Below are 25,301 nucleotides of genomic sequence, written 5' to 3'. Positions count from 1 at the left end.
TGTCAGTCAGTTTAAAAATAAATGCAACACCTGTCCTAATTGAGAAAAAAAAAAAAAAAAAGTTGACAAAAAGATTGCTATATTATCACCAAATATTAGATTCATAGCGAGAGATTAATAAGTTTTTTTTTTTTTGTTGTAGGCCGGTCATTTTGACCAGGAGCACCACAAGTGTGACTTTGTTCCATTACAAGATAATTTCAAATAATTTTGAAACAAACATCCTGGTTAAACATTAATGCACACCCCTTTGTAGGCCTATAATTAATCAGTTCAGTGGTGTCCAATCCTGCTCCTGTAGGGCCACTGTCCTGCAGAGTTTAGCTCCAACTCCAATTAAACACACCTGAACCAGCTAATCAAGGTCAAGGCATACTAGAAACTTCCAGGCAGGTGTGTTGATGCAAGTTGGAGCCAAAAACAGTGCTGCCAATTTAATGATTGTTGGTAGATTTAACGACTTCCCCGCCCCTTTTGAGACTTTATTTCAAAAACCTAGCAACAAATCCAGCAACTTCTTGGATAAACCTTATTTAGATTCCATGACTTGTCCACTGATTTATCTTTATATTAATATAGATCATCAGTGGACTCATGAGTATGACTTCATCTAGCAACATTTAGCCACCAGTTTTAGCTACTTTCAGCTGAAAGCAATTGGCAACACTGTCCTGCAAAGTTTTTTTTTTTTTTTTTTTTTTGCCAATGCCCTCCAGAGCCAAGGTTGGACACCCCTGATGTAGTCAGTTTAGTGTAGTTGATATGCATAATTGATTGACCACACAGACTTCATAAGGATGAACTTAAATAACATTTACTTGTTCAAATGCCACAAAAACAGAGCAGAAGAGCTGTACAAAAGGAAAGATTAATTGGTGATGAAGAGGTCATTTAAACATCTGTTTTAGTTCATTTCACAGCAGCAGCTCTTACCACATCGCACATTTTATATATTTAAAAAAAAAAAAATCATTTACAAGATACTGCACTGTGCAATTTCACTCAGATGGATACAAAATACGGAGCAGCAATTGATACAATTACAGTCTGGAAGAAATATAAGAACACGAGTTCAAGACTCCAGAGAAGAAATATAATCAAACTCAAGCATGTACACTGCAAATGAACAAACTTAAATGTAGTTGAGGCTCACAGTTTGGAGAGATTACAGTAAACACTGCCGTTTTTAGGCACACAAGTAACTCCGTGTTCCATCGTAAGCCGCAGTACAAGTCAGAGGTAATGCGTTATCACAAATCAAAATGTCAACCAGATTAATAAGTCACACACAGACCAAGTACTCAATCATACGTCAATCACATTCCAGTCTGCACAAGCTTCTTTTTCCCCTCTGGGGCACAGCAGTTAAAACCACAGAGGGGAAAAGGTAGTCACAGTTACAACGGTAAAAGTAAATGTCACACTAGGGGCACAGGTCCGGCCTGCTTCAATCTGTTGGCTCTCGTTTTAAAAGAAAGGAGAAAAAGAAAAGAAATAAAAAATTATGGAGCAGTGCCAACTGAAAAGCTAACTGGCTCCCTCTGCTGGTCTGCAGAGGAGAGGCACCTAACAGAGGACGCAAAGAGTGTGTGTGTGTGAGTGGAAATACAGAAGCAACAGCAGGCATACTGTGCTTTCAGCAGTACTCTGAGCCTGGTGAGGGGAGAACGGCAGCCCATATTCCATCTCCAAACAGCTGGGGCTTCATAACGTGACGGCTGAGACGCTAACACTTTGCAACAGCAAAACTGTGCAGGTTGAACGAGGTCAAAGAGGTGTGAAAGCAGGCAGAAAACAAGAATGAGCGTGAACGAGCATTACGGGTGAGGAAAGGACAGATTCTGGAGGATGAATATACATGATCCATATCCTCCAAGTGCAACGCTGAACAATCAGCTCTGAAAACCTTGACTCTGTAAAATGGGATGCAAGGATGGAAAGTAGTGCAACACAAATACGGTGCGTGGTGGGGAAAAACTATTTTGAGACTAACTAACCCAGAGCTCCCCATAAAGACACAAACAGGTGACTCACTGAAGAGAACAGACAGCTACCATATCCGTTGCACAGATACATGATATTCAAAGCATGTAAGGCTTGGCACTTGTATGTGAGAAGAAGTGATTGTAGTGGAGAAGCATTTTTAGACAACTGAACAACTATATACACACACAACTAACAAGAGGCATAGCAGAAAAAGGCTATCGTCCTGCTTAAAATTATTCAAAATAAATCAAATTAAAACAATAATGGAAAAAAAAAAAGCCTACAAAATAGGACTATTCAGATGAACAAGACAGGAACCCTTTCCTTTCGTTGTGGTGTTTGTTGCATCTTTGGGTTTACAAAAATAAAATTAAAACAAAATTAAAATGGCAAATAAAAAATAAACTATTTACATACACATTGAAATTATATACACAAACTTCAGCAATCATCCATGTGACCGATCATCTGAGCTGCAGGGTCCTCCACTGGTTCCTGTTTGTTCCTTTCCCAAGTGAACTCAATGACGGTCCACTGCTCTTTCACACTCTCTCACACACAAAAACACACTTAAATGTGGTATTACAGTAGCAATCCCTTTAAAAGCTGGTGGTTTAGAGGAAGCCATCAAGTGCTGGTCAAAAGATGCGTTTGCGTTTCAGGTAGGAGTCAGCATAGTGCCCCCCAAGACCCTGAGAGTGCTGACCTACATATCCACCCTCTGGACTGGGCTCTGGAGACGGGATAAGACGGGAGAACAGACGCTTCTGCCCGCCGATGGGAGTCTAAACACGGAAAGAAATCAAAATGAATCGATGAGACGCGCTAAGAATAACTGTTGAAAGGTTCCTGGCAAACTTATGATAATTGAGGAAGAGCAAATATAGATGCTAGACATCAGGGCTGAAGATGGCCTACCTTCATACCAGCACCAGGTGCAGCAGGATATAGGCTGGAATGAGTCACTGGAGGCATTCCAACAGCCTGAAGAAACAAAAGCACTTATTCAACTTTCTGGGCCGGCTTACATATGTTTGGGTCATCTATGCAAATAAAAATTGTAATAAAGACGGATATTATGTAATTATGTGATGAAAAGTAGTTCTGAAAATGGATTTAAGAGCTTTTGAAAATGGATCCAGATAAGTGATTCTTGGGCTTGCGGCCAACTCTGTGATCAAACAAGTGTCACACTTTTTGTTGAGCTGCACAGCCACTCTGGCCGCTTTAAATTTGTCTGTCGAACTGAATGAAAGGATTTTTAATAATACATCATGGCTGATTTGATTTAAATGCATTGCAAAATTCATTCCAATAACTTGAGATTTTTACAAGTCAGATCACAATGGCATACACTTTTCACCATTTTTCACCAACAATTCACCATTTTAAATACTTGTTAGTTTTAGTATAATTAATTGGTATCCCCATATATGAAGAGTTCAGGTGCAAAAGCCACTAAACACCACCTCAGTCCAAAATGAGATAATGATATTGAGCAAATGCTCTCCACACATAGCTCAAATACTTTTTCTTCAAATCCGCTGAATCCCAGCGTCAGCCCATTCAGAAATACATGTTCGTTGGCAGAAACCACTAAATGCCACTTTGCTTTGTTAGCAAAAATCCACAGAAGAACCAACCGGAAGATGCGAATCAAATCATATGATTTCAAGACGAATTACAGTGTGCGTATGAGCTGGCTTTCAATTGCCGAGCTGCAAGTTATCATGTTTTGTCCATCGTTACAGTGGCAGTGGCAATTACAGGATTTCACGAGTAAACACTAGGGATGGGCATTTCAAGCAAAAATAATATTCGATGACCCCTCCCCCCCTTACACACATAATCAGAGAGAGGGAGAGAGACCATTCCCGCTTTCAATCTGTATTGAAATATAATTCTATATCACCATATAATGATTGTAACGTGCTGAAACATAATATAATAAACATCAAAAGTGAAAGTAAAATGCGCCGTGAGGTTAAGCCACTGGAGTCACATGAAGTACTGTGTTGATGTTTTTTCCCCTGTCTTTCTAGATCTTGGAGTGGTAGTTGCATTGGATCTCTATGGAGGGACAGAAACCTCTGGATAGCATTGATCCCCGTCGAGGCTACGCTAATCGCCTTCCGACACACAGCAGTACGCCTCAGTTATTCCCAGAGATGGAACAACTGCTCGTGCACTATCAACACCCGGGTGATGACGACGTAAATGACTGGTCATATAGAGCACACGGCACTCGCAGTGAACAAAGTTTAGGGGAAGCCAGAATGCACATTCAACAGAAACATACATTAGCCTAACTCTGTTTTATTTTCAACAAACCATATTATAGATGCGTATGCGTCATCAGATATGAGATGAACCGCGGTGCAAGTGTGTGCCGAACCAAGAACCGTTAGACCCCTAGTTCCAGCTCCTTATCCTCTAACCATTTGCACGAAAACTTGCATTTTCCCATTAGTCAACAATGTTGTTTAACAACCGAGTATAAAAGGACCTGCGCTATCACACAGCAGTGCAGTCAGTGAGCGCGGTAACAGATGATGTCAAATCTAGCGGGATTCCATAAATAAACTACACACAATCACACTATTCGCCTACACAATGATTAAATTCAGGTAAACTATAGCATACAACCTCTTTGGACAAATATACATAATGAAAAGATACAAAATTTAATACCTTAGAAAATGGAATTTAAGAGTTTAATACTTTTTAATTTTCTCTAAATTGACTTGTCAACTTTTAATACTTTTTAAGACCCCGCGGACACCCTGCATGAGGTGCCTTATTGTGTTTTTTCCTGCCACAACAAATATCAAGTTTTAACAAAGTGGTCTGTTTTGAGTACCTTATTGAGCTGGGTGGAGGGGATGCTAGTATGGGCACCAAAGCTGAAATAAGAAGACTGAGGGGGGCTGGGTGGATAGCTGAAAGGAGAGCCTGCATCCCCAAAGCCTGCATGCCTGGAGAGCTTGAGAGACACAGACAATTACGATTTCACACGTGTCCAATCTTGAAACAGAATCCTTCTGTTAGTGTCAATGGAGGGAGGTGGTGCTATACCTGCAAACCGTAGCCAGGAATCGCTGCATTTTCCAGAACATCCTGCTGTTCATACAAGTGAGACAAGGGGTCCTATGAATGGGGTACAAACAGTGACAACACCCAATTAGAAAGGGATAGTGAGGCAATCACACATTCAGTGAAGTTACTCTTAACACATAAGCCAACCTGGTGCAGAGGAGGAAACTCTGGTGTGCAAGACTCTTGGAAGCGCAGGCTATAGTTTGAGTGGATGCTGTGGTTTGTGCGTTGGTTAGACATGCTTCCAATCGCTGTTTTCTTCCTGTAGGGGTGAGCTCTGGTGCTGGCACCTAAACAAACGTAATGCTTCAAGAAATGCAAGATAAAAGGGAAGGGAAAAAAAAAAAAAAAAAAAAAAAGTAAGGTGCACAAAACACCACAGGCAGACTGACCTGAAGAAGGGAATATGCTAGGGGCACTGAGAAAGGGATTCTGGGATACACCAACTTCTTTGGGAGGCTCACCCAATATAGACACCTTCAGGAAAAGAAAAGATCTGAATATACAAACCTGCTGTAGATGCTCTTTAACATCATATTGAACACTAACAGGACTGAACAACAGCTCAAGCTGAACCAAAAGCAAACTGAAGCAATTTCAAAGCTCTCCTCTGGGAGATCATGGCAGTAAGTGTAGGCTACATGACAAAATAAATGTGCACAAATAGGAGCAGCCATTAGTAACCCATCTCACCCCCGGTAGAGTCGGCCCATCTGCTCCTAACATCCCAGTCAGGAGGGGCAAGCTCATTCCCTGCAGTGCAGGAGAGGCTGCTGGGGGAAAGCCAATTGGGGTGGCTGGGGTCTCGGTCTCCCTCCCAAGAGGTCGACTCAGGGATGGTTGTTTGATGGGACCAAGGGGCTCATTCTGCAAGCCCAGTGTTGGAGCAATAGCACCTGAATGAAAATAAGTTTAAAGCAGCACATTAAACCCTTCCTGGTATCCAGACTTGCAATGAATTTCCATTAGTTTTCCCAGCTGATTAGGCCTAGCCAACTAAAATTTGATTAGCTGGTTAGGTCGCAGAAAAAAAAAAAAAAAAAAAAAAAAAACACTTAAGAAGTGGCGAAGTCACACAACCCGTGAGGAATAGATTGTTAACGGCGGGTCCTTGTGGTAATTACAGTATGGGTAGGAAATCCAAATGTTCGCCTATCATCCGTCAACCTCAAATATGGCCACTCACACTAACATTAACTTGGATAAACGTGTGCTATTATTAGTCACATATCCAAAAGTTTGTGCGGAGTGTGGAAGCTGAAGTATAGCACGCTTACTGCATGAAATCGAGGCGCCAGCGCAATCACTTGCATTTTCTCCAGATAACAGCGGAAACAACTTACAAAACTTTACCTTTTTTGGTCATACAGATAAGAGTAATACACCTTTTAAAACAGGATGCGCGCTCTGCCGCCTTAGTTTCTGTGAACTGAAGCATATCAAAAATTTTTTTAAAAATTTAACCGAAACGCAGTGTATAGGCTACTTGCCTCACAGACATGTGAAATATCTATAGAAAGCTTGAAATGCCTACTTTTAAACAAACCATTCAAATCAGATTATGTAATCCGTATGAAAGGTGCATTTCTCTCTAAAGGTGCATCCACTACTGTGGAGATGGCGAGTCAGCATCGTCAACTTCATTCAGTCAACACCGACTTAGAAAAGACTAGTTCATTAATTAAAATGTCTCCTTGCCATTTTTCCCAACATTCATAATCATTACTTTTGCTGATACGGAATAGGCTATATTAACAGCTCATTATGGTTTAGTATTCTCCTCAGTATATATTTAAGTAATTAAATTAATATAAAATGTGCAATAGGTTGACTAATAGCTTGAAAAATCTTGTCAGATGCAACCCTAGAATTAAGAGACTAGAGTTGTCAGAAGTACTGACTTCGGTACTGAAATTTTAAAAATGTGATGCTTTGAGTGCTGTTGGGCGATTCGTAAACACCTTTGATTGAGCGCATCAACAACGGCCATCAGATATGTCTGTGATTGGCTACAATGATCAGCGTGTAGCAGCGTTTGAAAGCACAAGGAAGTGTTTGAATTTGAAAGCCTTTTGAAAGCAGGCGTCTATCAGCGGACTGGTCGGTACTTTTGAAAACTCTATAAGAGACAAAAGATTAATTGAAATTCAAATGTCTGCAATAAAACAAAACATCTGGAGCACTTTACACAAGCACTCCCAAAGAGCAACATAAAATGTATCTACTAAACAAATCAGCCGTTTCCACCTATTACGCGTTTTCTGTGATCCCATCACTAGTGGCTAACCAATACACATTACCATTTCTTCTGTGAACACTTGCGTTCGGATTTTAACCGAGAATGATCACGTTAGGTGAGCGGGCGGCACTTCACTGCAGTCCAGAATGCATCAGGACGGATGAGCATTTCCACTACAAATGCGCTCCTGAATAACTCCATATGTGGTTTCAGTGATCCGATCACAAAATTATTTAGACTCCATTTACACAAGTATTTAATGACCTTGTGATCCAATTACCAAAAAAAAAAAAAAACCCACGCATCTTTGAGGTCGAAACTGGGTAAGTTCCACATATTATGCACATTTTTACTTTAGGAACTGGGAAAAAAAAAAAAAAAAATTTTTTTTTTGCTTTTTTCCCCAATTGTTTTATAGGAAGGTTATATAATATAATATAATATATATAAATCTCTCCAAATACCACATGAAAAATGTGTCACTGCTCTAGAGTAGTTGTTTGCTACTGGTTCTTTTTTTTTTTTGCACTGATGCCAAGCAAAATGACTGCTACCAAGTTAAGCTCCCCCAAAAATGGGGAGACAAACTTGGACAATTGCACAAACAGACCATTGCAAAAGTGTGATACCTTGAGGCATCTCTCCCAGCATGTTAATGCTTTGTTGGAGAGGAAGAGCAGCCAGAGGATTTTCACTCAGTAATCCAGCCTGTGGAGAGACAAAACTGTATTAGTTTGACATTTTTATATAGTAAAACCCTTCAGAAATAGACATTTGTCAAGTTACAACAAAAGGGATGACATTTTTGTCAAGAGGGATGTAAACAGCACACAAAGGCAAAAACGTTTGCTATATTCTGGCTGATACTTTAACAGATGTAGCTAATGGGGTTTTCCCCAACTAATTGCTTGGGCTCAAAGCATTGATCTGTGGTGAAGAATAGTTTGACTTTTTATATTTTATATATATATATATATATATATATATAAAAAAAAAAAAAAAAAAAACACACAATCACCTCACACCCACACAGAGGAACCACTCACACAAGGAAGGAGACTGTACTCTTTATTGTGCAGAATATGTGCCCAAAGAAGAGGATTCCCTAAAAGAGCTTGCTGAGAGGGGAGAAGAAGACAGTGAGGGCTATAACGCATGCAGTCAGGTGATGAGGGGTGGAGGGAAGGATGGACTGTACCTGTTGGACTTGGTTCTGGAGCAGCAGCTGCATAAGGGCAGCAGAGAGAGCAGGGTTGGCCAGCAGAGGTACGGCGGGTGCAGCTCCCAGCAGGCCTGCATATTGAGAGAAGAGTGATGATCAAATCCATTGTCTGGATGAGAATACAAACCCACTAAAGAAATGAGCCTACACAAGAAAAACAATGAGAATAAGCACCTTGCTTATGTCCCGGGTTGAGAGATGCCAACATCATCTTTAGCGTGGCAGGGTTATTGAGGCCAGTAAGGATCTGCATGGCATTAGGTTCAGGAAGGAGACCTTTACCTCGGTTCAAAGCCTGCAGAGGTACAGGACGACATTTACATAAGCATGTAAAACCATAATCACTAGCACTTAATCCATTCTGATTCAAGGATTCACAATGACATAAAATGAAGGTTTTATATGAACTAACTTGGAATTAAACTATTAAAAAGAGGGGAAACTCAGAACTGAATGCAAAACATTCCACCTTTCACTAAAGTAACAGTTTGTGCTTTGGTAACTTTAAAACCCTTTCAAAGAGTGACCTTATATAGACCTCAATTTGATTAACCAAAGAAAGTATGATCAATATATTAATGGGGGGGCAATGTTTTCATTTGTGAATGATTTTTTTTCCACCAAGAAGTGAGGTGTGGGGATCTACCATGGTCTGGGCGGCGATGAGGGCAGCTAACATGCTCCTTCCTGGTGGTCCTGGGGCACAGAAGGAGACACGTATGTGAGTCCCAGCCACAGATCTTCCATCAGTCAGCCGCTGAACATCCTCAGCCATCTCAGGTGTGGAGAACTCCATCACAGCAAACCGTCGAAAACTACAATCCTGACCCTGAGCAAGCTATGGAGGCAGTAAGAAATAAATTTGATTTTTTCAGAGATATAATGAGGCTAAACCAATAAAGGCAACTGACTTGGTGGGATAGTTCACCCAAAAATTTAAATTCTGTAATCATAAACCTGTATGACTGACTTTTCTGTGGAACGTTAAAAATACTTAGAGAAATGGTTGTTTTTTGTCATCCATATATTATTGGTTACCAACATTCTTCAAAATATATATTTGGTGTTCTGAAGAAGAAAGTCATAAAGGTTTGTTGCGACATAAGGGTAAGTAAACACTTTTCAATTTTAGGAGAACTATCCCTTTAAATGTCAAAGAAAACCGCTTCTGTTAGGCTGCTAATATGACTGAAGTTTTTTTTTTTTTTTCCCTTCTTTTCCCCAATGTGTACTTTTGTGAAAAGTACATAAAAGGATAAACCTGTAAAAAGGAGGAGGGAGCAGGGCACTGTCAATAAGTTGTTGGCATGGTCACAAATAGTTGGTTCCAACTTTGCAAGATATATACACACTAGGGATGCACCGATATGAAAATTGTGGCCGATACCGATAATTTTATATTTGAATAACCGATATATAGAACGAAGATTCGAATTCCAAATTTTTTTTTATAATTTGAGAGCCTGATTACAAAAACAAGTTACACCATTAAAATCACTGTCCCAAGCACACAATTATAATGTTCTCATTATAATTATATATAGCCTTGCGCTGCACATGTTGCACTTAACTGTATTTTCCTTTTTGAAGCAACTCCAATCATTAATAAATTTAAAACTATCATGGTGAACAGAGCACATCTGAAGTATCTCAACTAAAGGAAATAATCCATTATTTATTGGCTTTGATGCATGATATATCGGCCGATACCGATATGGTGGCCGATATATCGTGCATCCCATTATAAGGGGTGCAACGGTTCAGATTACTCACGGTTTTGGTATGGTTCGGTATGTGCTATGTTCAGGTAAAAGAAATTACTACAGCACAAATAAACACAGTAAATCAAAGATACAAATTAATAAAGCTTTCCAGGTTTTTCATGTATCCGGTTCTCAGGTACAGAAATTGAATAAAGTACCTAATAAAAAGTAAAACACTGCATGTGATCTTCACTGTATAAAATAAAGATCAATCATTAATAATTAATTATTAATTACAGTTACTATTCAGTCATGAGCAATGAGTGATTTCCTTGTCTATTGTTGTTTGATTAACATTAAAAACACATACTGACAGCAGGAATGCAAGGGCTGCTGTCTCTTTAGACATAATACACGGATCAGTCCACTGATACTGAATACAAGCGTTCTTTCGAGTGTGTAAGTTCACTTAAGACATAACCGACGATGCTTGCTAGGATACTCGCCAAGATGGGCATGATGACAATTTTGTGTGAATTTGTCAGTTCAAGCACAAGACTTGAAAGAGACCTCAATATTTGAGCGCTGTACACACGCTTCCGTGCGCGCGCTTCGGATGAGTGTGCAAATCTTCTCACAGCACGTGTAAGTTATCTTTTGCACCTTGCACTCGAATGTTTAAATTGGCAAGGCTTAAATGAGTTTAAACACAGATAACAACGTGTGGTGTTCAGGTCTCACCTGCGCTCGTGCGCTATCAACACCCGGGTGATAACGGCGTAAATGACTGGTCATATAGAGCATACGGCACTTGCATTGAACAATGTTTAGAGGTATGGGAAGCCAGAATGCGTATCCATTGACAGAAACATACATTAGCCTAATTATCTATCTGTTTTATTTATTTTCTACAGACCATATTACAGATGCGTATGCGTCGTCAGATATGAGATGAACCGCAGTGCAAGTGCATGCTGAACCGAGTGTCGGTGAACGGTGCATGCTGAACGGTACGGTTCTTTTTTTTTTAACCAAGAACCGTTTCACCCCATATATATATATATATATATATATATGGGTTCTGCTCAGAATGTGATTGCAGTCTAATGAATAAGAGCAGTTGTACCACCTCAAATCAACAGGATAAAAGAATGGAGAGAGGGAGGAGACACTGGGAACACCAGTGCTTTGAAACGCATCGAAATCACTCTGCCAAAACCAAAGCCCAGGGCCAGTGATATGCTAATATCTGGAAAACACATTGGCCCTCATTTATCAAACGATCGCACGCCAGAAAACTGTGCGTACGCTCGTTTCCACGCAAAATTTGGCATTTATCAACATGAGTGTGAGCAGTGGCTATGATCAAATCTTACGTCAGGTCTCAGCTCGTGTACGAAAGTTTTTGAGTCAGCGGGAACTTGCGTGTGCAGCATAGTAAATCTGGTGGAGAACTGTTATTACAACATTTAGATTATTTTCCTGACCGACAATCACTAACCGATCATTAACCATTAAACGACACGATTAAAATGTCAAATTAAAATTAAATTAGAATAGATGCATGTCTTTTTTTTCCCCCAGGGATTTCGCTTTGTATGCGCAAATGGCTACATCAACAGAACATTAGAATTCACACATCATGCACTTGCAACGCAGAGAAAAACAGAATAATTTAGCCTACAAGGAATCACAATATAGTGTCCGTGAATATTAAACCGCAAAAAGACTTAAATATGAATCCTGCATGTCTGTGTGCCTCTGAAATGAATGACGCGGAAGCGGTTTCATTTACCTCACACACACGCACACACACACACACACACAGAAGCACGTGCGACTTGCAGTGTTTTCATCCTGTCGCGTCACTATATGAGGAAATGAACGCACGAAATTCATCTCCAGAGCCGCTCTGAAAGTCACTTCATCAGCATTTAACAACTTCATAAACACAGAACTCAAAGCTCTTGGCACCCATCAAAATAAAAGTCCGATTCAACTTGACAGAAACATATTAGTGTTGTACAGTAGAATAGATAAATTAATTTAATAATAAATCATTAAAACTATATTTAAGGAATAATCTCAGTTTTTCTTCCATGTTTTAATTTTAACAGTAAAGCTCTGTTGTGCAGCACATTTGACAAAAAAAAAAAAAAAAAAAAAAAAAGTTTAATTTCATGATTAAAAGATAAACTAAATGGTATGCGTTAATTTGATTGCCAGAAAAATTAAAGTACGCAACCAAATTTCTGAAAAAAAAAAAAAAAAAAAAAAAAAAAAAAATACAATTAATAAATTGTTGTTTTTAAGAATTCAATTAGACATGCTTTTTGATTATTAATATTTAATAAACCATTAAAATTTTATTAAATCCAATTGATCACGCGGACACCTCACTCACACACGCAGACCCAACATATCAGTTCTAGCGTTGCTAACTTTACATTTTAGCCATTTATCAGCATACTAAAATGCAGACAAAGGTAACACCGCTCAGTTTAAATGGTCTGCCATCCATCTGTACCAGTCGGCGCACGCAACGCCCAACCAAACACATTTTTGCGCATGTGAAGGATGAGGTTTTATGTGGATATTGAAACAAGAGTGAAATAGAAAGCCTTGTTTACATGAGGAACAGTAGTTCAGCAAGCAATAAAAGTTACATTGCAAACATGGAAACGCTTGGATTCTTTCCGAATGAGAGAGGTAGGCTATGTGAGCCCAATTCAGTTTTGCTTTAAATAAATTAATTTCTGCTTTATAATGAATGCCACTATAGCCTAATTTGTGTTTCAATTTATAATATAAAGCTACTTATTTTTTACTCTTGTTCTGTTCTGAATAAAATAAATTTAAAGGATTTTCTGTGGAGTGAGGTAGGCTACTAAAATAACCAAGTTTAAATATATTAATAATGTTTCTAAGTATTTAGTTTTATTTACCAGTATTTTTATTTAAATTTATTGTTCGCTATTACGAGGTTGAGGGGTGTTTTTAGAGTAAGATAAATTTCTTTTTCATGCAACTACTTCCTCTTCATGGCTGGGTTACGTTTCTCGGTTTTGTAAACTATAGGGTGAGGCTTCTAAAATTTGGGGTGTGATATTTAAATGAAGACAGTTTTCAGCCGACACATTTATCAACACCCGTTCATTCGTGTGACGGAATTGGCCGCATGTGAAAGTTTAATGAATCACAAACGAGCATTGTCGTAAGCTGATTTTTTCGTTCGGATGTACGCCGTTTTCTACGTTCGTTTAATAAATGAGGGCCATTGCACACTAGAGCTGCACTATTAATTGAAAAAAAAAAAAAAAAAAAAAAAAAAAAAAAAAGATCGCGAACTCGATTCAAACACCCACGTGATCTTATTTTATTAATGACAACGATTTGCCCGCATCTTTTAAACCTTTGACAAAATCATACCGGAACATTCAAATCAGTGTTCGTGCTGCCGCGCTGATAGCGATAAAAATAGAGCAAACAACCTTTTGAAACTTGGCACTTCAAATAACGGTTGTATCATTACATCGTACGCCACTAGGTGGCGACAAGTGACTTAAATGTATTTGTCATTGAATCATTCATTCAAAAACAGATTCAGAAACAAGTATTTATTAATGTGTCATTGAATTCATTCAAAACCACTTAAAAAAAAAAAAAAAAAATTCATTAAAATTAAATTAAAAAAAAATTCCCAGCAATTAAAATAGTCAGAACCTCTAGTAAATTACATGTTTGTGTAGTTTAATATTCAGAATTGTGGGAAAATCGTGATCTCTATTTGAAAAAAAAAATAAATAAAAAAATAATGTGATTCTCATTTTATCCAGAATTGTGCAGCTCTAAATGCACACTTCTACAAAAAGCAACCATTCCTGACAGAGCCATTAAGATTATTGCAGCTCCCAAGTCTCTCTGCTCTGGGTGGAACAGTGCTCAACAAGCAACTACAATGAGACGCTAAGGCCCTGATTATATATATATTACTGGAAAAACATATTAAACATTATTTGACCATTTTACACATGAGTGAAGCCTCATCCCACATGAAGGAGGCCAATCCAATACTTGCCTAAAACATGGGAAATTGAACTGGAAACACAACTGATTTAATAAGAATTAACTTCCAAAAGCCTCTGCTAATGCTAAAGCAATGGGGAACATGGAGGGAAAAAAAAAAAAAAAAAAAAAAAAAAAAAAAAAAAAAAAGGTGCTATTCCCAACAATGCCTTGCATCCTGTGGCGTACGTGGTCCACATTTAACATATGAAATAGGCAGCAGCTTGCTCTCGTTCCAGAATGACCTGCTGACTGACAGCACCTGGGCTAGTCAGGTGACAAAATCACCATAGAAACTAATGCACTCTGCCAAGGAGCACTCAGCATGGCCTCATTTATATATTAAAAAAAAAACAAAACAAAAAAAAAAAACAACCAACCAAACAGGTCAAAGGTGAAAGAGCCGAACATAAAAATGGAAGAATAAACAGGAAATTTAGCTTTATAGTTCAGTAAATCTGACAATGGGTTATACATGAAAACCAAAATGCAGTAAAGTTGTGAAATGCAAAAGTTTAGCAGAGTTCAGGCAGTTCCTTTCCATTAAAGAAAGGTGAACAGGGGTCAAGAACCATAAAGGACAAAAACTCCATTTAAGCATCAAAGTCAGCTCATTTGACTAGATGTTTTAATAATCATTGTAATTCTATCAGAATAGAGTCCACACCACATCTATAATTATAGTGACACACAGAAACGATATCATTGGAATCACTTTTAGAACGATTTTTCCCCACCGATGAACGATAAAACCATTGACAGCCAATCAGAATCCACCTGACCCATCTTTTTCACAAGATGTAGTAAGTCTCTGGTGTCCCCAGAATGTGTCTCTGAAGTTTCAGCTCAAAATACCCCACAGATCATTTATTATAGCTTATCAAATTTGCCCATATTTGGGTGTGGACAAAAACATGCCGTTTTTGTGTGTGTCCATTTAAATGCAAATGAGCTGCTGCTCCCGGCTCGCTTTTCAAAAGAGGGCGGAGCTTTAACAGCTCACGCTTCAGTTGCTCAACAATAAAGCTGGAGAATCTCACGCAGCTAAAAATGACGATTGTCAGTAACGGCGTTTAGCCTTCTTCCAATTCCTCACACACATACACTACTCGAACCTTCCGTAAAAAAATAATCTTTAATAAATTTTGGAAAAGTTGAAGCGAATTACAAGGACATTTGTGGGCTTCATTGCACAGGATGCGCTGTGAGAGACACGTGCTTTGTTTAAGGTTACACGGTCTCGCCCGCTGGTATTTTCCTTACAAATGCTCTATGAAGGCATCATTTATGTTGTTTGGAATGCAAAACTACATTAAATCTGTCTGTCAGAATGACCATCTAAAGTCATTCTGACACACAAGTATGTGTATTTAACGTTCAAGCCCAAGTTGACATTTCTACCGGTTAATTGTCTACTTGTATATTTCCCACCCCTTGTTCTTGGTGTAAATGGGCCTTTAGTCAAGCAAATATAATTTGACTCTAATGAGAACAATGCTGTGAGAGGCAGAAAAGCAGTCTGTTCGATGTGCTGTACTGTTGTGCACTGACGGTCTTTTGAAGTTATATGACAGCTTTGTGTAAGGAATGGACCGAAAAGTCATATGGTTTTGGAAAAGCATGAGTGTGTGTAAGTGAATTTCCATTTTGGGAAAGTGATTCCATTAAGGGATTTTTAACACCAAATAACAAAAAGATTAGGATATTACCATGATTTTCAACTGAAAACAACTTCACAACTTCTTACGATGTTCATGAGCTAGAGTGGATAAATGTCAGTCATTCAGTGGATAAACGTCTGCACAGAAGCTGGAATAAAACCACTTGTAAAACAAACAACATTTTGCAGTAAGAGAACCAGAACAAGTAGAAATTTAGATGGGGGGGGCGGGGACAATTTGTACATCAAAAACCAGGGATTTCTAGCTTGTGAACAAGTGATGGCAAATCAAATCACGCAGTTTTGCTGTAACATCATAATTTCTTATTTTTGCCAGTTTTATCATCTGCCAGGCAAAAATGAGATCACTTAGAAAAATAACAGTGCACCTCTCAACATTTATATTTAAAAAAAAAAAAAAAAAAACAACAAAAAAAAAAAAACACAGTGCTCTGCTCCATTCCTTTCACAAAAGGCTGGAGACAGATCCTACCGTAAGTGTGATCAGCCACATAAGCTCAATATTTCTGCCACTTTTTCTTTAGCTGTATATTCATAAGCACCCTAGATTTCATAATATTGCAGAAGGCAGATAATGTTCCTCCAGATAACTAGGTAAATAACCACTACGGAGGAAAAGTGGAATAATATGGAAAAGACCATTACTTCAAATTAAAACTCCAGCACTGGAGAAATAATTAAAATCGCATGTTGATTACAATATCTTGCCATCTGCTGCTTTAGAGTACATATAAATGACAAAATTGCCCCCATTTACTTCGTTATACACAAGTCATTGCACATTATTATCTCTCTAATAATTAGGGATGCACCAATGTATCACCTGATAAAAGCAATTATCTTCACTATCGGTCATCAGCCGATTTTTTAAAAACAGCTGATGATCAGGGCCAATAATATCCTGTCAATCAAAAGGGGGTGGAAAAATGGTGTCAGACTGCAACTCATACTGTGTGTGAAGAAAATGTCTCGTGTTGGATTTATAATAATGAGAAACTTTCTCATAATAATGACTTAGTATCTCATTATATTGAGAAAGTTTCTCGTAATAATGACTTAGTTTCTCATAATAATGAGAAACTTCTACGCATGCGCAAAGCAGTGACACGCTAGCGACATCCGCTGGTCAAATGCGATAACTCCGCAACCATGGCACCTTCTGCAAAAGTGTAATCTATAATAATATCATTAAATAAATAACATTATTGATAAATTATCAGTAGCCTAATATAGCTATATGAGACGGGATATAGTCGTTTATTCATTTGTAACATTCATTTGTATTTTTGTGTATGAACAAGCAGAAACACAGAGTGGTGATCCATGGATTTCAAACAGATAGAGGAATGATAAGACAGCACACACCTACATATCCAAGTCTGTTAAAGAACGCTTCACCTGGAAATCTGTCTTTTGCATACATTCTAATGAGTCATAAACATCTTAAAAGGTGTTTTCTGTAGGAATATCACTGGAATGAAGGTTTATGACTGGGCAAGTGCTTTAGGACCCGGTTTATATTAGAAAAGCTTTCCAGCGCCTTGTCTAGGCAAACCTGCACATCAAATAGCCTAGACTCATCCGCGAAATACGTGTTAACGTTAACACATAAACCCACACATTTTATGAAGACGTTGCACTTAAACTTAACGAATACATGTCATATTCCTTCGTTAATCTGATAGTTTTGTAAGCCGTCGCGTTCATGCAACAGTTTCCACGGAAACCACTTTGCGTTCCACCTTCTCGTGCGCATGGAAAAGTATTGAAGATATACTGATCATTTATAATAACTGATGTTATTTAACGATACTATAGATAAAGTAATCTACAAAGTGCAGTCTAACGAAAACAACCGTTTTGCATAACGTGCCATGTTTGCTGTTCTCGCATTTACGAGACTTTGACCAACGGATGTCGCTAGCGTGCCACGCCCTTCTGCTCCGCGCATGCATAGAAGTTTCTCGTTATTATGAGAAACTAAGTCATTATTACGAGAAAGTTTCTCATTATTATGACTTACAGAATTATATTTTTTTTTACTCAATTGTGGCGGAAACGGGCTTCCATAGGAAAGAGCGCAGTGGAACAAAAAAAACAATTCTGTGTGAACAAACTCTTGCTTCCACACTTGAAGTAAGGATCAAAGTGCTCGTACCAACCTGGCAAAATATAGGAGCGTGCGTGTCAGTCAACACACTACGGAGATCCTGAGCGGTGAGGATGTTTTGAGGTAGTCGGTCCACACAGAGGCAGCGCGAGTGAAGCATGGGATACGTGAGCGATCCAACCTCTGTCCAATGCACGTACAGCATACGTGAACCAAGCTGCTTCCCCAGCAGCTCTGACTTCGCCCTGGCTGCTGAGTCCTTTTTCATATACTCCACAAAGCCATAGCCCTTCGAGTGGCCCGTGGCACCACTGTGCACCAGGAAGCAGCGCTCAATGTTTCCAAAGGGGCGGACGAGCTCCTCAAACTGTTGCTGGGTGAAAGCCCTGGGAAGGTTGGCAATGCATAGCAGAGCGTCTGTCGGCTGCAGCTGCACAGAGATCTCACGGTCACGGAGAACATATTGGTGAAATTCCTTTATCGCAAACTGGGCCTGCTCACCGTTCAGTAGCGTCACAAAGGCTTGAATAAGAAAAAAAAACAATGAATGAGTAACGACATGTATGGAGGAAAAAAAAAATTAAAAATTTTAGATACGAGTTTTTAAAATCGGTATTTATTCGATCAAAAACACTTAAAAAGAAATAATATATACATTTATTTTAATATATTTTAAAATGTAATTTATTCCTGTGATGGCAAAGCTGAATTTTCAGCATCATTACTGCAGTCTGTCACATGATCCTTCAGAAATCATTCTAATATGATGATTTGTGTTTAAGAAACATTTCTTTTCAACGTTGAAAACAGTTGTGCTGCTTCATAATTTGTGGAAACTGCGATACATTTTCTTATTAGGATTCTTCAGCATTTATCTGAAATAGAATCTAAACATTATAGATGTCTTTACTGTCATTTATCATCGATTTAAAGCATCCTTGTTAAAAAGTATTTAAAAAAAAAAAAAAAAAAAAACCCACTGCATATCTAAAAAGCAAAGTTAACCAAAAATAAAGTAGGATGCCTAAGACTGAAACAATCTGCAAACAGAATGTTAAGTGGTTTAATATTTATGACACACAAAAGAATAAAATAAAATAAATAAATGAATAAATAAAAAAGGTTGAGAAATAACAGTGCTACCTTTAAAACTCTGTAATTATCCACAACAGCTGATGCTAAATAAAGACTTAATCGGCTCAGTATGATGTAAAACGTTGCCAATATCCCCATTCAAAAAAACTAAAACAAAAAAACAACAACAACAAATGTCCATTCACTTGATAATATGAGTCATACACACCTGTCCCTTTGTATTTGTCCACAAAGCAGTACTTCAAATCATAGTTGCTTAACAACTCATGCACCTCCTAAAGAAAAACAGAAAAATCACAGTCACCAAAACAGAAGACTTTTCATCGAACAATCACTGTATCTTCCATTTTGCAAGAACAAAAAAAGTCATACAATAGATTCAGAACAAACTGAATGGCTCTCTACTCCCACGACTCATTTAATTTGAAGGGTCACAAATAATTCTATCTTTCAGTGGTTATGATTGAGAGATTTATAAATGACTTTTGACAATGCAAAAATAAAAACCCTTTTTGCTTTCAGGCTTCCTACATGTTACCATAATATGAACCAGCACTTTCTTTTAGTTTCAGTGAAAGCAAAACGTTTTGTTTCAGCGCCTTCTGTCCTTTGTCGTCCTCACTGCTCCCATTCCGATCTGGAACAATACCAGAGCCGCACACACACACCTGTTTTCCCCATGAATCAAGCATTTTCCTAAGGGAACCACATCCACAAAGAACAAGAACCAACTGACCTATATGAACTCCGCTCATTTCCACAATATAACAGCTAAAGTATTTGGGTGGCCAGACCATGTGATTTACAAGGGTGCAGCTAGTAACATCTAGACTTTGGTTTATAAAATATATAATCACATTACAAACTCCAGTTACTTGTTTTGTAGTAGTACTCAAGTTGCTAGTAACCTTTCCCATTTTTCTAGTACTAACTGAATATATACCAAATATTTTTTTAAATACACGTTCTGACTAATTACTTATTTTCGCCTGTTTTCATGGTGAAAATGATACTTAACTTTATTAAAATAGAAACTAAATATATTTAAGAACCATTTTTTTTAAAATATATATATATTTTAATAAAATGGTTAAGGATATATAGAAAGCCTTTAAAAGGATTTTAATTCTGTCAACAAAGTTGAGAGCAACAGAAGCATTACAATCCAATGAAGTGTTTGACAGATATTGAGCTTCAACATGATGTGCACATATGGGTGGATTTTTATTTGCAACTTGTTACAAGTAACAATCAAATACTAACTAGTCACTGTTAGAATAGTGACTAGTACTAAAGGAATAAATACTAGGATGTAATTAAGTATTAGAGACTAATTGAACACGTAGTACTCCTGAATGGAGTAGTTGTATAATGAATAAGCACTGGTAAACTTAAGAAAGGTACTAGTCACGACTGGATTACTTACTAGTAGTAATAAAAAAAAAAAAAAAAAAAAAAAAAAAAAAATAGACAAAATTAATAGTAATTACTTTCAAATGTCAAAACGGCTTGCCAAACTCTGGTTAACGACATTTTGTAAAGTAACATTCGTGACAAGCAACTTCATGGCCAACATTTTCAGATTTAAACATCAGATTTCGAGAGTTGTGATAGAAATATTGAATACTGAAATAAAGCAGCGAACATGTAACGTTAATCTGCAACTACACAAGTTGTGCTTGTGGCGAGTTTGTCAGCATAAGCATCCGGGCATTCAGCTTGAGCTTGATTAAATGAACGGTCAAGCAACATTTCAATACAACTAACGTTACACAACTCCCATTGGAGTTCAATCCGTTACCGCGGCTCTTTAATGGCTGCGATGACACGAGGTTCGGTGTGGTCAAAGCATCTCTCTGATCACTGATCATATGCCTTCAGACTGGCACAGAAGATTCGATTACCGACACCAAACACTGTAAAAAATCTAGTCCATTAACTACTGAGTCAGCGATAACCGAAAACTGAATCAAGCTTGGGATGCCCATCTAAAAGTCCACCAAAGTTACATAAAACTGCTGTTTGATGTACAAACCTGATTGCTGATATCAGCTGGGAGGTTCTTTATTATTATTTTTCGCCGATTATAAAACTCTCTTCTCGTTCTTTCCAAACGGCTGGCAATCTCTTCTGGACTGAGGGCCGTCAGTTCATCATCGAGCCGTCGCGAATAGTCGCTGCCCGTCGGTGAACCCTCATCGACGATGTCCGATTCAACTTGTTTTCCCGTCTCAAACCCCCAGTTTTCAGGTTCGGCTGCTTGGTCGTAACTTGTATAAAGTGGATTCTGAGCAATATTGGCACCAGTGAAGGACTTCTCGTCTCTGGCAGCTGAGCTAACGGACACTACGGCCGCCATGTCTCCGTGTGGAAGTTTGTGTGCTCACGCTGCTCGTTTGCTTTGGCCAGTTTAAACAATACACACATGCGAGGAACTCGCCTGCTGATTGGTCGAGGGGAAATGCGTTTTTCTTTTCGGCATGAGGGGCGGGGCCAACGAGTCACGTCTCAAATTTGAACACACAGCAGGTGGGTTGCCAGATACCACCATTATTTAAAAAATATACATAAGAATCACATTTTCTTTGTTTTATTATGCTCATTGTAACCGTTTTTGCTTCTCATTATTTTACTGTTTGCATTAAAATATTTAAATACCTGATACAATGTTAAATGTACAGCCTGTCAGATACCATATTGTCCTAAACACAATTCAATTCAAACCAATCAAAAAAGTAGATGACCTATAACATACATCCTTGCTCTGGACTGTGATAGAGCACTTTTTTTTTTATCTTAATACCCTGATGTTTATTGGTAATTATTTTTCAGCCCTCTGGTTTTACAATGTAGATGAAGACAAAAAGGGGGATTGGTTGCCAGATCAGGCTAAAAGCACTCAATGGGCCTCATGGGTCTTAACAATAGGGGTTCACAATGGAGTTGTTGTGAAAATGTGATATAGTTTTGTATAGCTGGTCATGGTTTCAAGAGCTGGCCTAAGGCCATCATAGTCACGCTGAATGGAAGTAGAAACAGATCTTTTATTCTGTATTGTGATATACATCTGAGTTTATCGGATTATTGAAAATGGAAAAAAAAATAAAGGTTGGGGAGTTGGTTTTATGCAGCAGTAGTTGACTGGATTTTTGATATGTGAGCACTGAATTTAAAAGAAACCTAAGCTTGCAGTCAGTTGTGGAGGGTCAAGGTTTAAGCGGACCAAAATACATGGAACGTGTACATGGATGAATCCTTCACAAAATCTATCATACATTTACAAAATAGATGAATTTACCTGACTCTTTCTGAACAAATGAAAATCCAAAAGTATTCATTTATAAAAACCAAGATGTATCCCAAAGGCTGTTTTTTGGTATACACTTTCAATAATTACATTTATTAAAAGAGATTTTATAGATACATTCAGTGGGACAATAAGACTATAGCATTTCACACAAAAGGATGTTGTACAAAAGGCCATAAAACGAGTAGAATTGCACATTTTTAAAAAAAAGAAAAAATATAAATAAAGAAAAACATTCAAAGCGGCATTTATATATTCTGTAAACATCTAAATTCATATTCTTAAGGCCTTCCAAATTACAGCCTATCACAGTCTTTGCTTACTCCCAATAATAGCAGGACTGGGGAGAGAGGAAGTGGGGAGAGAGGAAGTAAATTTGAAAGCAACCAAACATACCCCAGAGTATTTACACAATAATGTTACATTGATTAAGGAATGAATAATGTCCACAACCATGCATTCTTTGGTTATTATGGTTCAACAGCAAGACACAAGACTTAAAGGTGCAGTAAGCAATTTCAGAGAAACACTGTTGATATTTGAAACTGACACCCAAACAAGCACATCCCTACCCAAAAGAAACATTGCTCCGCCCCCAATATAATGAACACACTATGCAACACAGGCAAAAACCAACAGCTGGCGCCAGCTCACGCAAGAACATGTGAATCAGCTGTGATTCATTAACTACAACAATTCGACTTGTGATGCAGCCTGGAATTAAACCACACCATGTTCATTCATCTGGCCCCCTGACTGAGCCTGCTTTCTCCCAAGGTTTTTTTCTCCATTTCTGTCACCGATGGAGTTTGGGTTCCTTGCCAATGTCGCCTTTTGGTTTGCTTAGTTGGGGACACTTAACCCTTAAAATATTCTGGCTGAGCCCCCAGCATGAGTTTTTCAAGGCGGCCGTTATTAAAAACGTATCGCTTTATTGTTTCCACGGTGATGCGTCATTGCTTGTCACGTGACGCACCGCAGCCACAACAGCGCTGTAAGACTGATGATCTGTTTTTATTCTATTTTTCCTTTTTTATTCAAAATATTCACAAATGTGTTAACTATAGCATGAAATATCTGATATTCCGATTGTCAAATATGTGCAAGTGGATGTGTTTTGCTGTTTAAACACCTTTATAATGATCACGTTATTTGAGCTATATGCGCCGCCACGTTAGTTTGCGCCGCAGTTCAGAGAATCGGATCTGCTGGATTTACAACACGTGAATTCATCCACTTCTCCCGAAATACATGAAAGAATGTGAGCCGGTGAACTGGGAGAAGAATAGAGTAAACCTTAAAGTTACTTACACTCTGTGTATCTGATATGAATAAAACGTGTCGTCTAAGACAAGACTGATCACACCGGTGTGATCGTACATGTCAAAGGGTTAAGAATCGGCAATATTTTTGACTTGACTGCACTGACACTATTGGATGAGAACTGAACTGAGCTGGACAATGACATCACTGTTTTCTCCAGACGAATTTTCATAACTTTACACAGTTATTGAACCAAACCGAATCAACACTAAACTGATTTCAACTGAATAATGACTGTCTACTATTGTCTTTTTAGAGCTGGTTTACAGCAGAATTGAATTCTGTTTGCATCATTCTTTTCCTGTTTATCACTGTGACGCTGCTCTGAAACGATCTGTATTGTATAAAGTGCTATATAAATAAAGGTGACTTGGCTTCACAGCAGCATACAACAGCATATCTTGGTTCTGTGAAACAGCAAAACCAATGTTACTCATGTATGGAGCAGAAACAAAGCAAACTTGACATCCATTTTTATACTCAAATTATATTCCTCTGACCTTTTCCTTTTCGGTAAAATCTCAGCCAACTCCCTTTCTACAAATGTCCCTCTTGCTCACTCTCTCTCCTCCCCCATCATGAGTTCATACGCCCCCTACTACTGATTGGCTACAAGTGTGTTGTGGTGATTGCTCTGATCCACTTAGTTTTTTCTCATATTTACACAGCCGGGACTATGTGCAAGCATACACAGAACTATATTCTAGTAAATATTCACAAAGTAGTTGGTTGTTGATTAAAATTTTTCTCAGAAATTGCTTACTGCACCTTTAAAGGACAGTGGTTCTGAACCAGGGGGCTGGGGCCACTAGAGGGCATAAACGTACTTCCAAGGGAGTCTCAAGATGACTTAAATATTCAAATATTGTTGTGGGGAATTGGGAGGGAGGGGGGGTGGCTGGAGTCAAAATTTTCTATATTTTATATTATATATATATTATATATATATATATAGAAAATGGTTGACAAACACTGTTGCTATTTTTCTCTTGTAGTTACGCTAAGCACTTTATTTTCCCTATCCATCTGAAATAAATAGCTGTATACTGCTATAGAGTCACTGTTCACCTCTCTAATGACAAGCAGTTCTAAGGGAGGTTTGCAGATCCGAGCACTGACTCCGGCACAAACACCGGCACGGTTTCGGTGGAAAAAGAGGTAACAGTATGTGGGTTTCCTTAAACAGAACTTTTTAAAAAACATCCTCTTTTCTAAAAATATGGCCCAATGACATGAACAGCCTAGTGTGGTCAGGCTCAGTGAAGTGCTGTGGTTACAGGCTGTGAGAACTGCACAGAGAGAGAAAGAGCAGGTCAGGTCAGCGATGGTTGAGCTGAGCGAGCTGCACAGATGGCTGCTGTCTGTATGTTCCCCGGATGTCCTCAAGAGACTCAGCCAGGGATCTGAATGATGGACGCTGCCCAGGGTTGAAGTCCCAGCATTGCTCCATCAGTACGTAAATCTGCAAAAAGGA

At 38.4% G+C, this 25,301-nt stretch overlaps 2 protein-coding genes across 3 annotated transcripts in view; both read right to left on the bottom strand.

Annotated features, from left to right (window-relative positions):
• Window positions 1–792: 792 nt before the first annotated feature.
• Window positions 793–21,628, bottom strand: raver1 (ribonucleoprotein, PTB-binding 1). Its single transcript, XM_051887754.1, has 14 exons — window positions 21,233–21,628; window positions 19,406–19,472; window positions 18,155–18,624; window positions 9,190–9,381; window positions 8,718–8,838; window positions 8,520–8,614; window positions 7,951–8,029; window positions 5,776–5,978; window positions 5,475–5,559; window positions 5,230–5,372; window positions 5,062–5,133; window positions 4,847–4,969; window positions 2,905–2,970; window positions 793–2,771 (listed from the first exon to the last, which is right to left on the bottom strand). The coding sequence occupies exons 1-14, from the start codon at window positions 21,554–21,556 to the stop codon at window positions 2,625–2,627; spliced, it is 2,187 nt and encodes a 728-aa protein (XP_051743714.1). The 5' UTR covers window positions 21,557–21,628; the 3' UTR covers window positions 793–2,624.
• An 886-nt stretch (window positions 21,629–22,514) lies between these two features.
• The window catches only part of tyk2 (tyrosine kinase 2), a 33,838-nt gene continuing 31,051 nt past the window's right edge, over window positions 22,515–25,301 (bottom strand). For both annotated transcript variants that reach the window (XM_051887752.1, XM_051887753.1), the window contains exon 24: window positions 22,515–25,289. In XM_051887752.1, coding sequence (XP_051743712.1) covers window positions 25,146–25,289 — 144 coding nt within the window. In that variant the 3' untranslated portion in view covers window positions 22,515–25,145. The remainder of the gene's footprint in view (window positions 25,290–25,301) is intronic.

The sequence above is a fragment of the Ctenopharyngodon idella genome, chromosome 3 (genome assembly GCF_019924925.1).
Source record: "Ctenopharyngodon idella isolate HZGC_01 chromosome 3, HZGC01, whole genome shotgun sequence".
NCBI lineage: Eukaryota > Metazoa > Chordata > Actinopteri > Cypriniformes > Xenocyprididae > Ctenopharyngodon > Ctenopharyngodon idella.
This window is presented reverse-complemented; position numbering and strand designations above follow the sequence as displayed.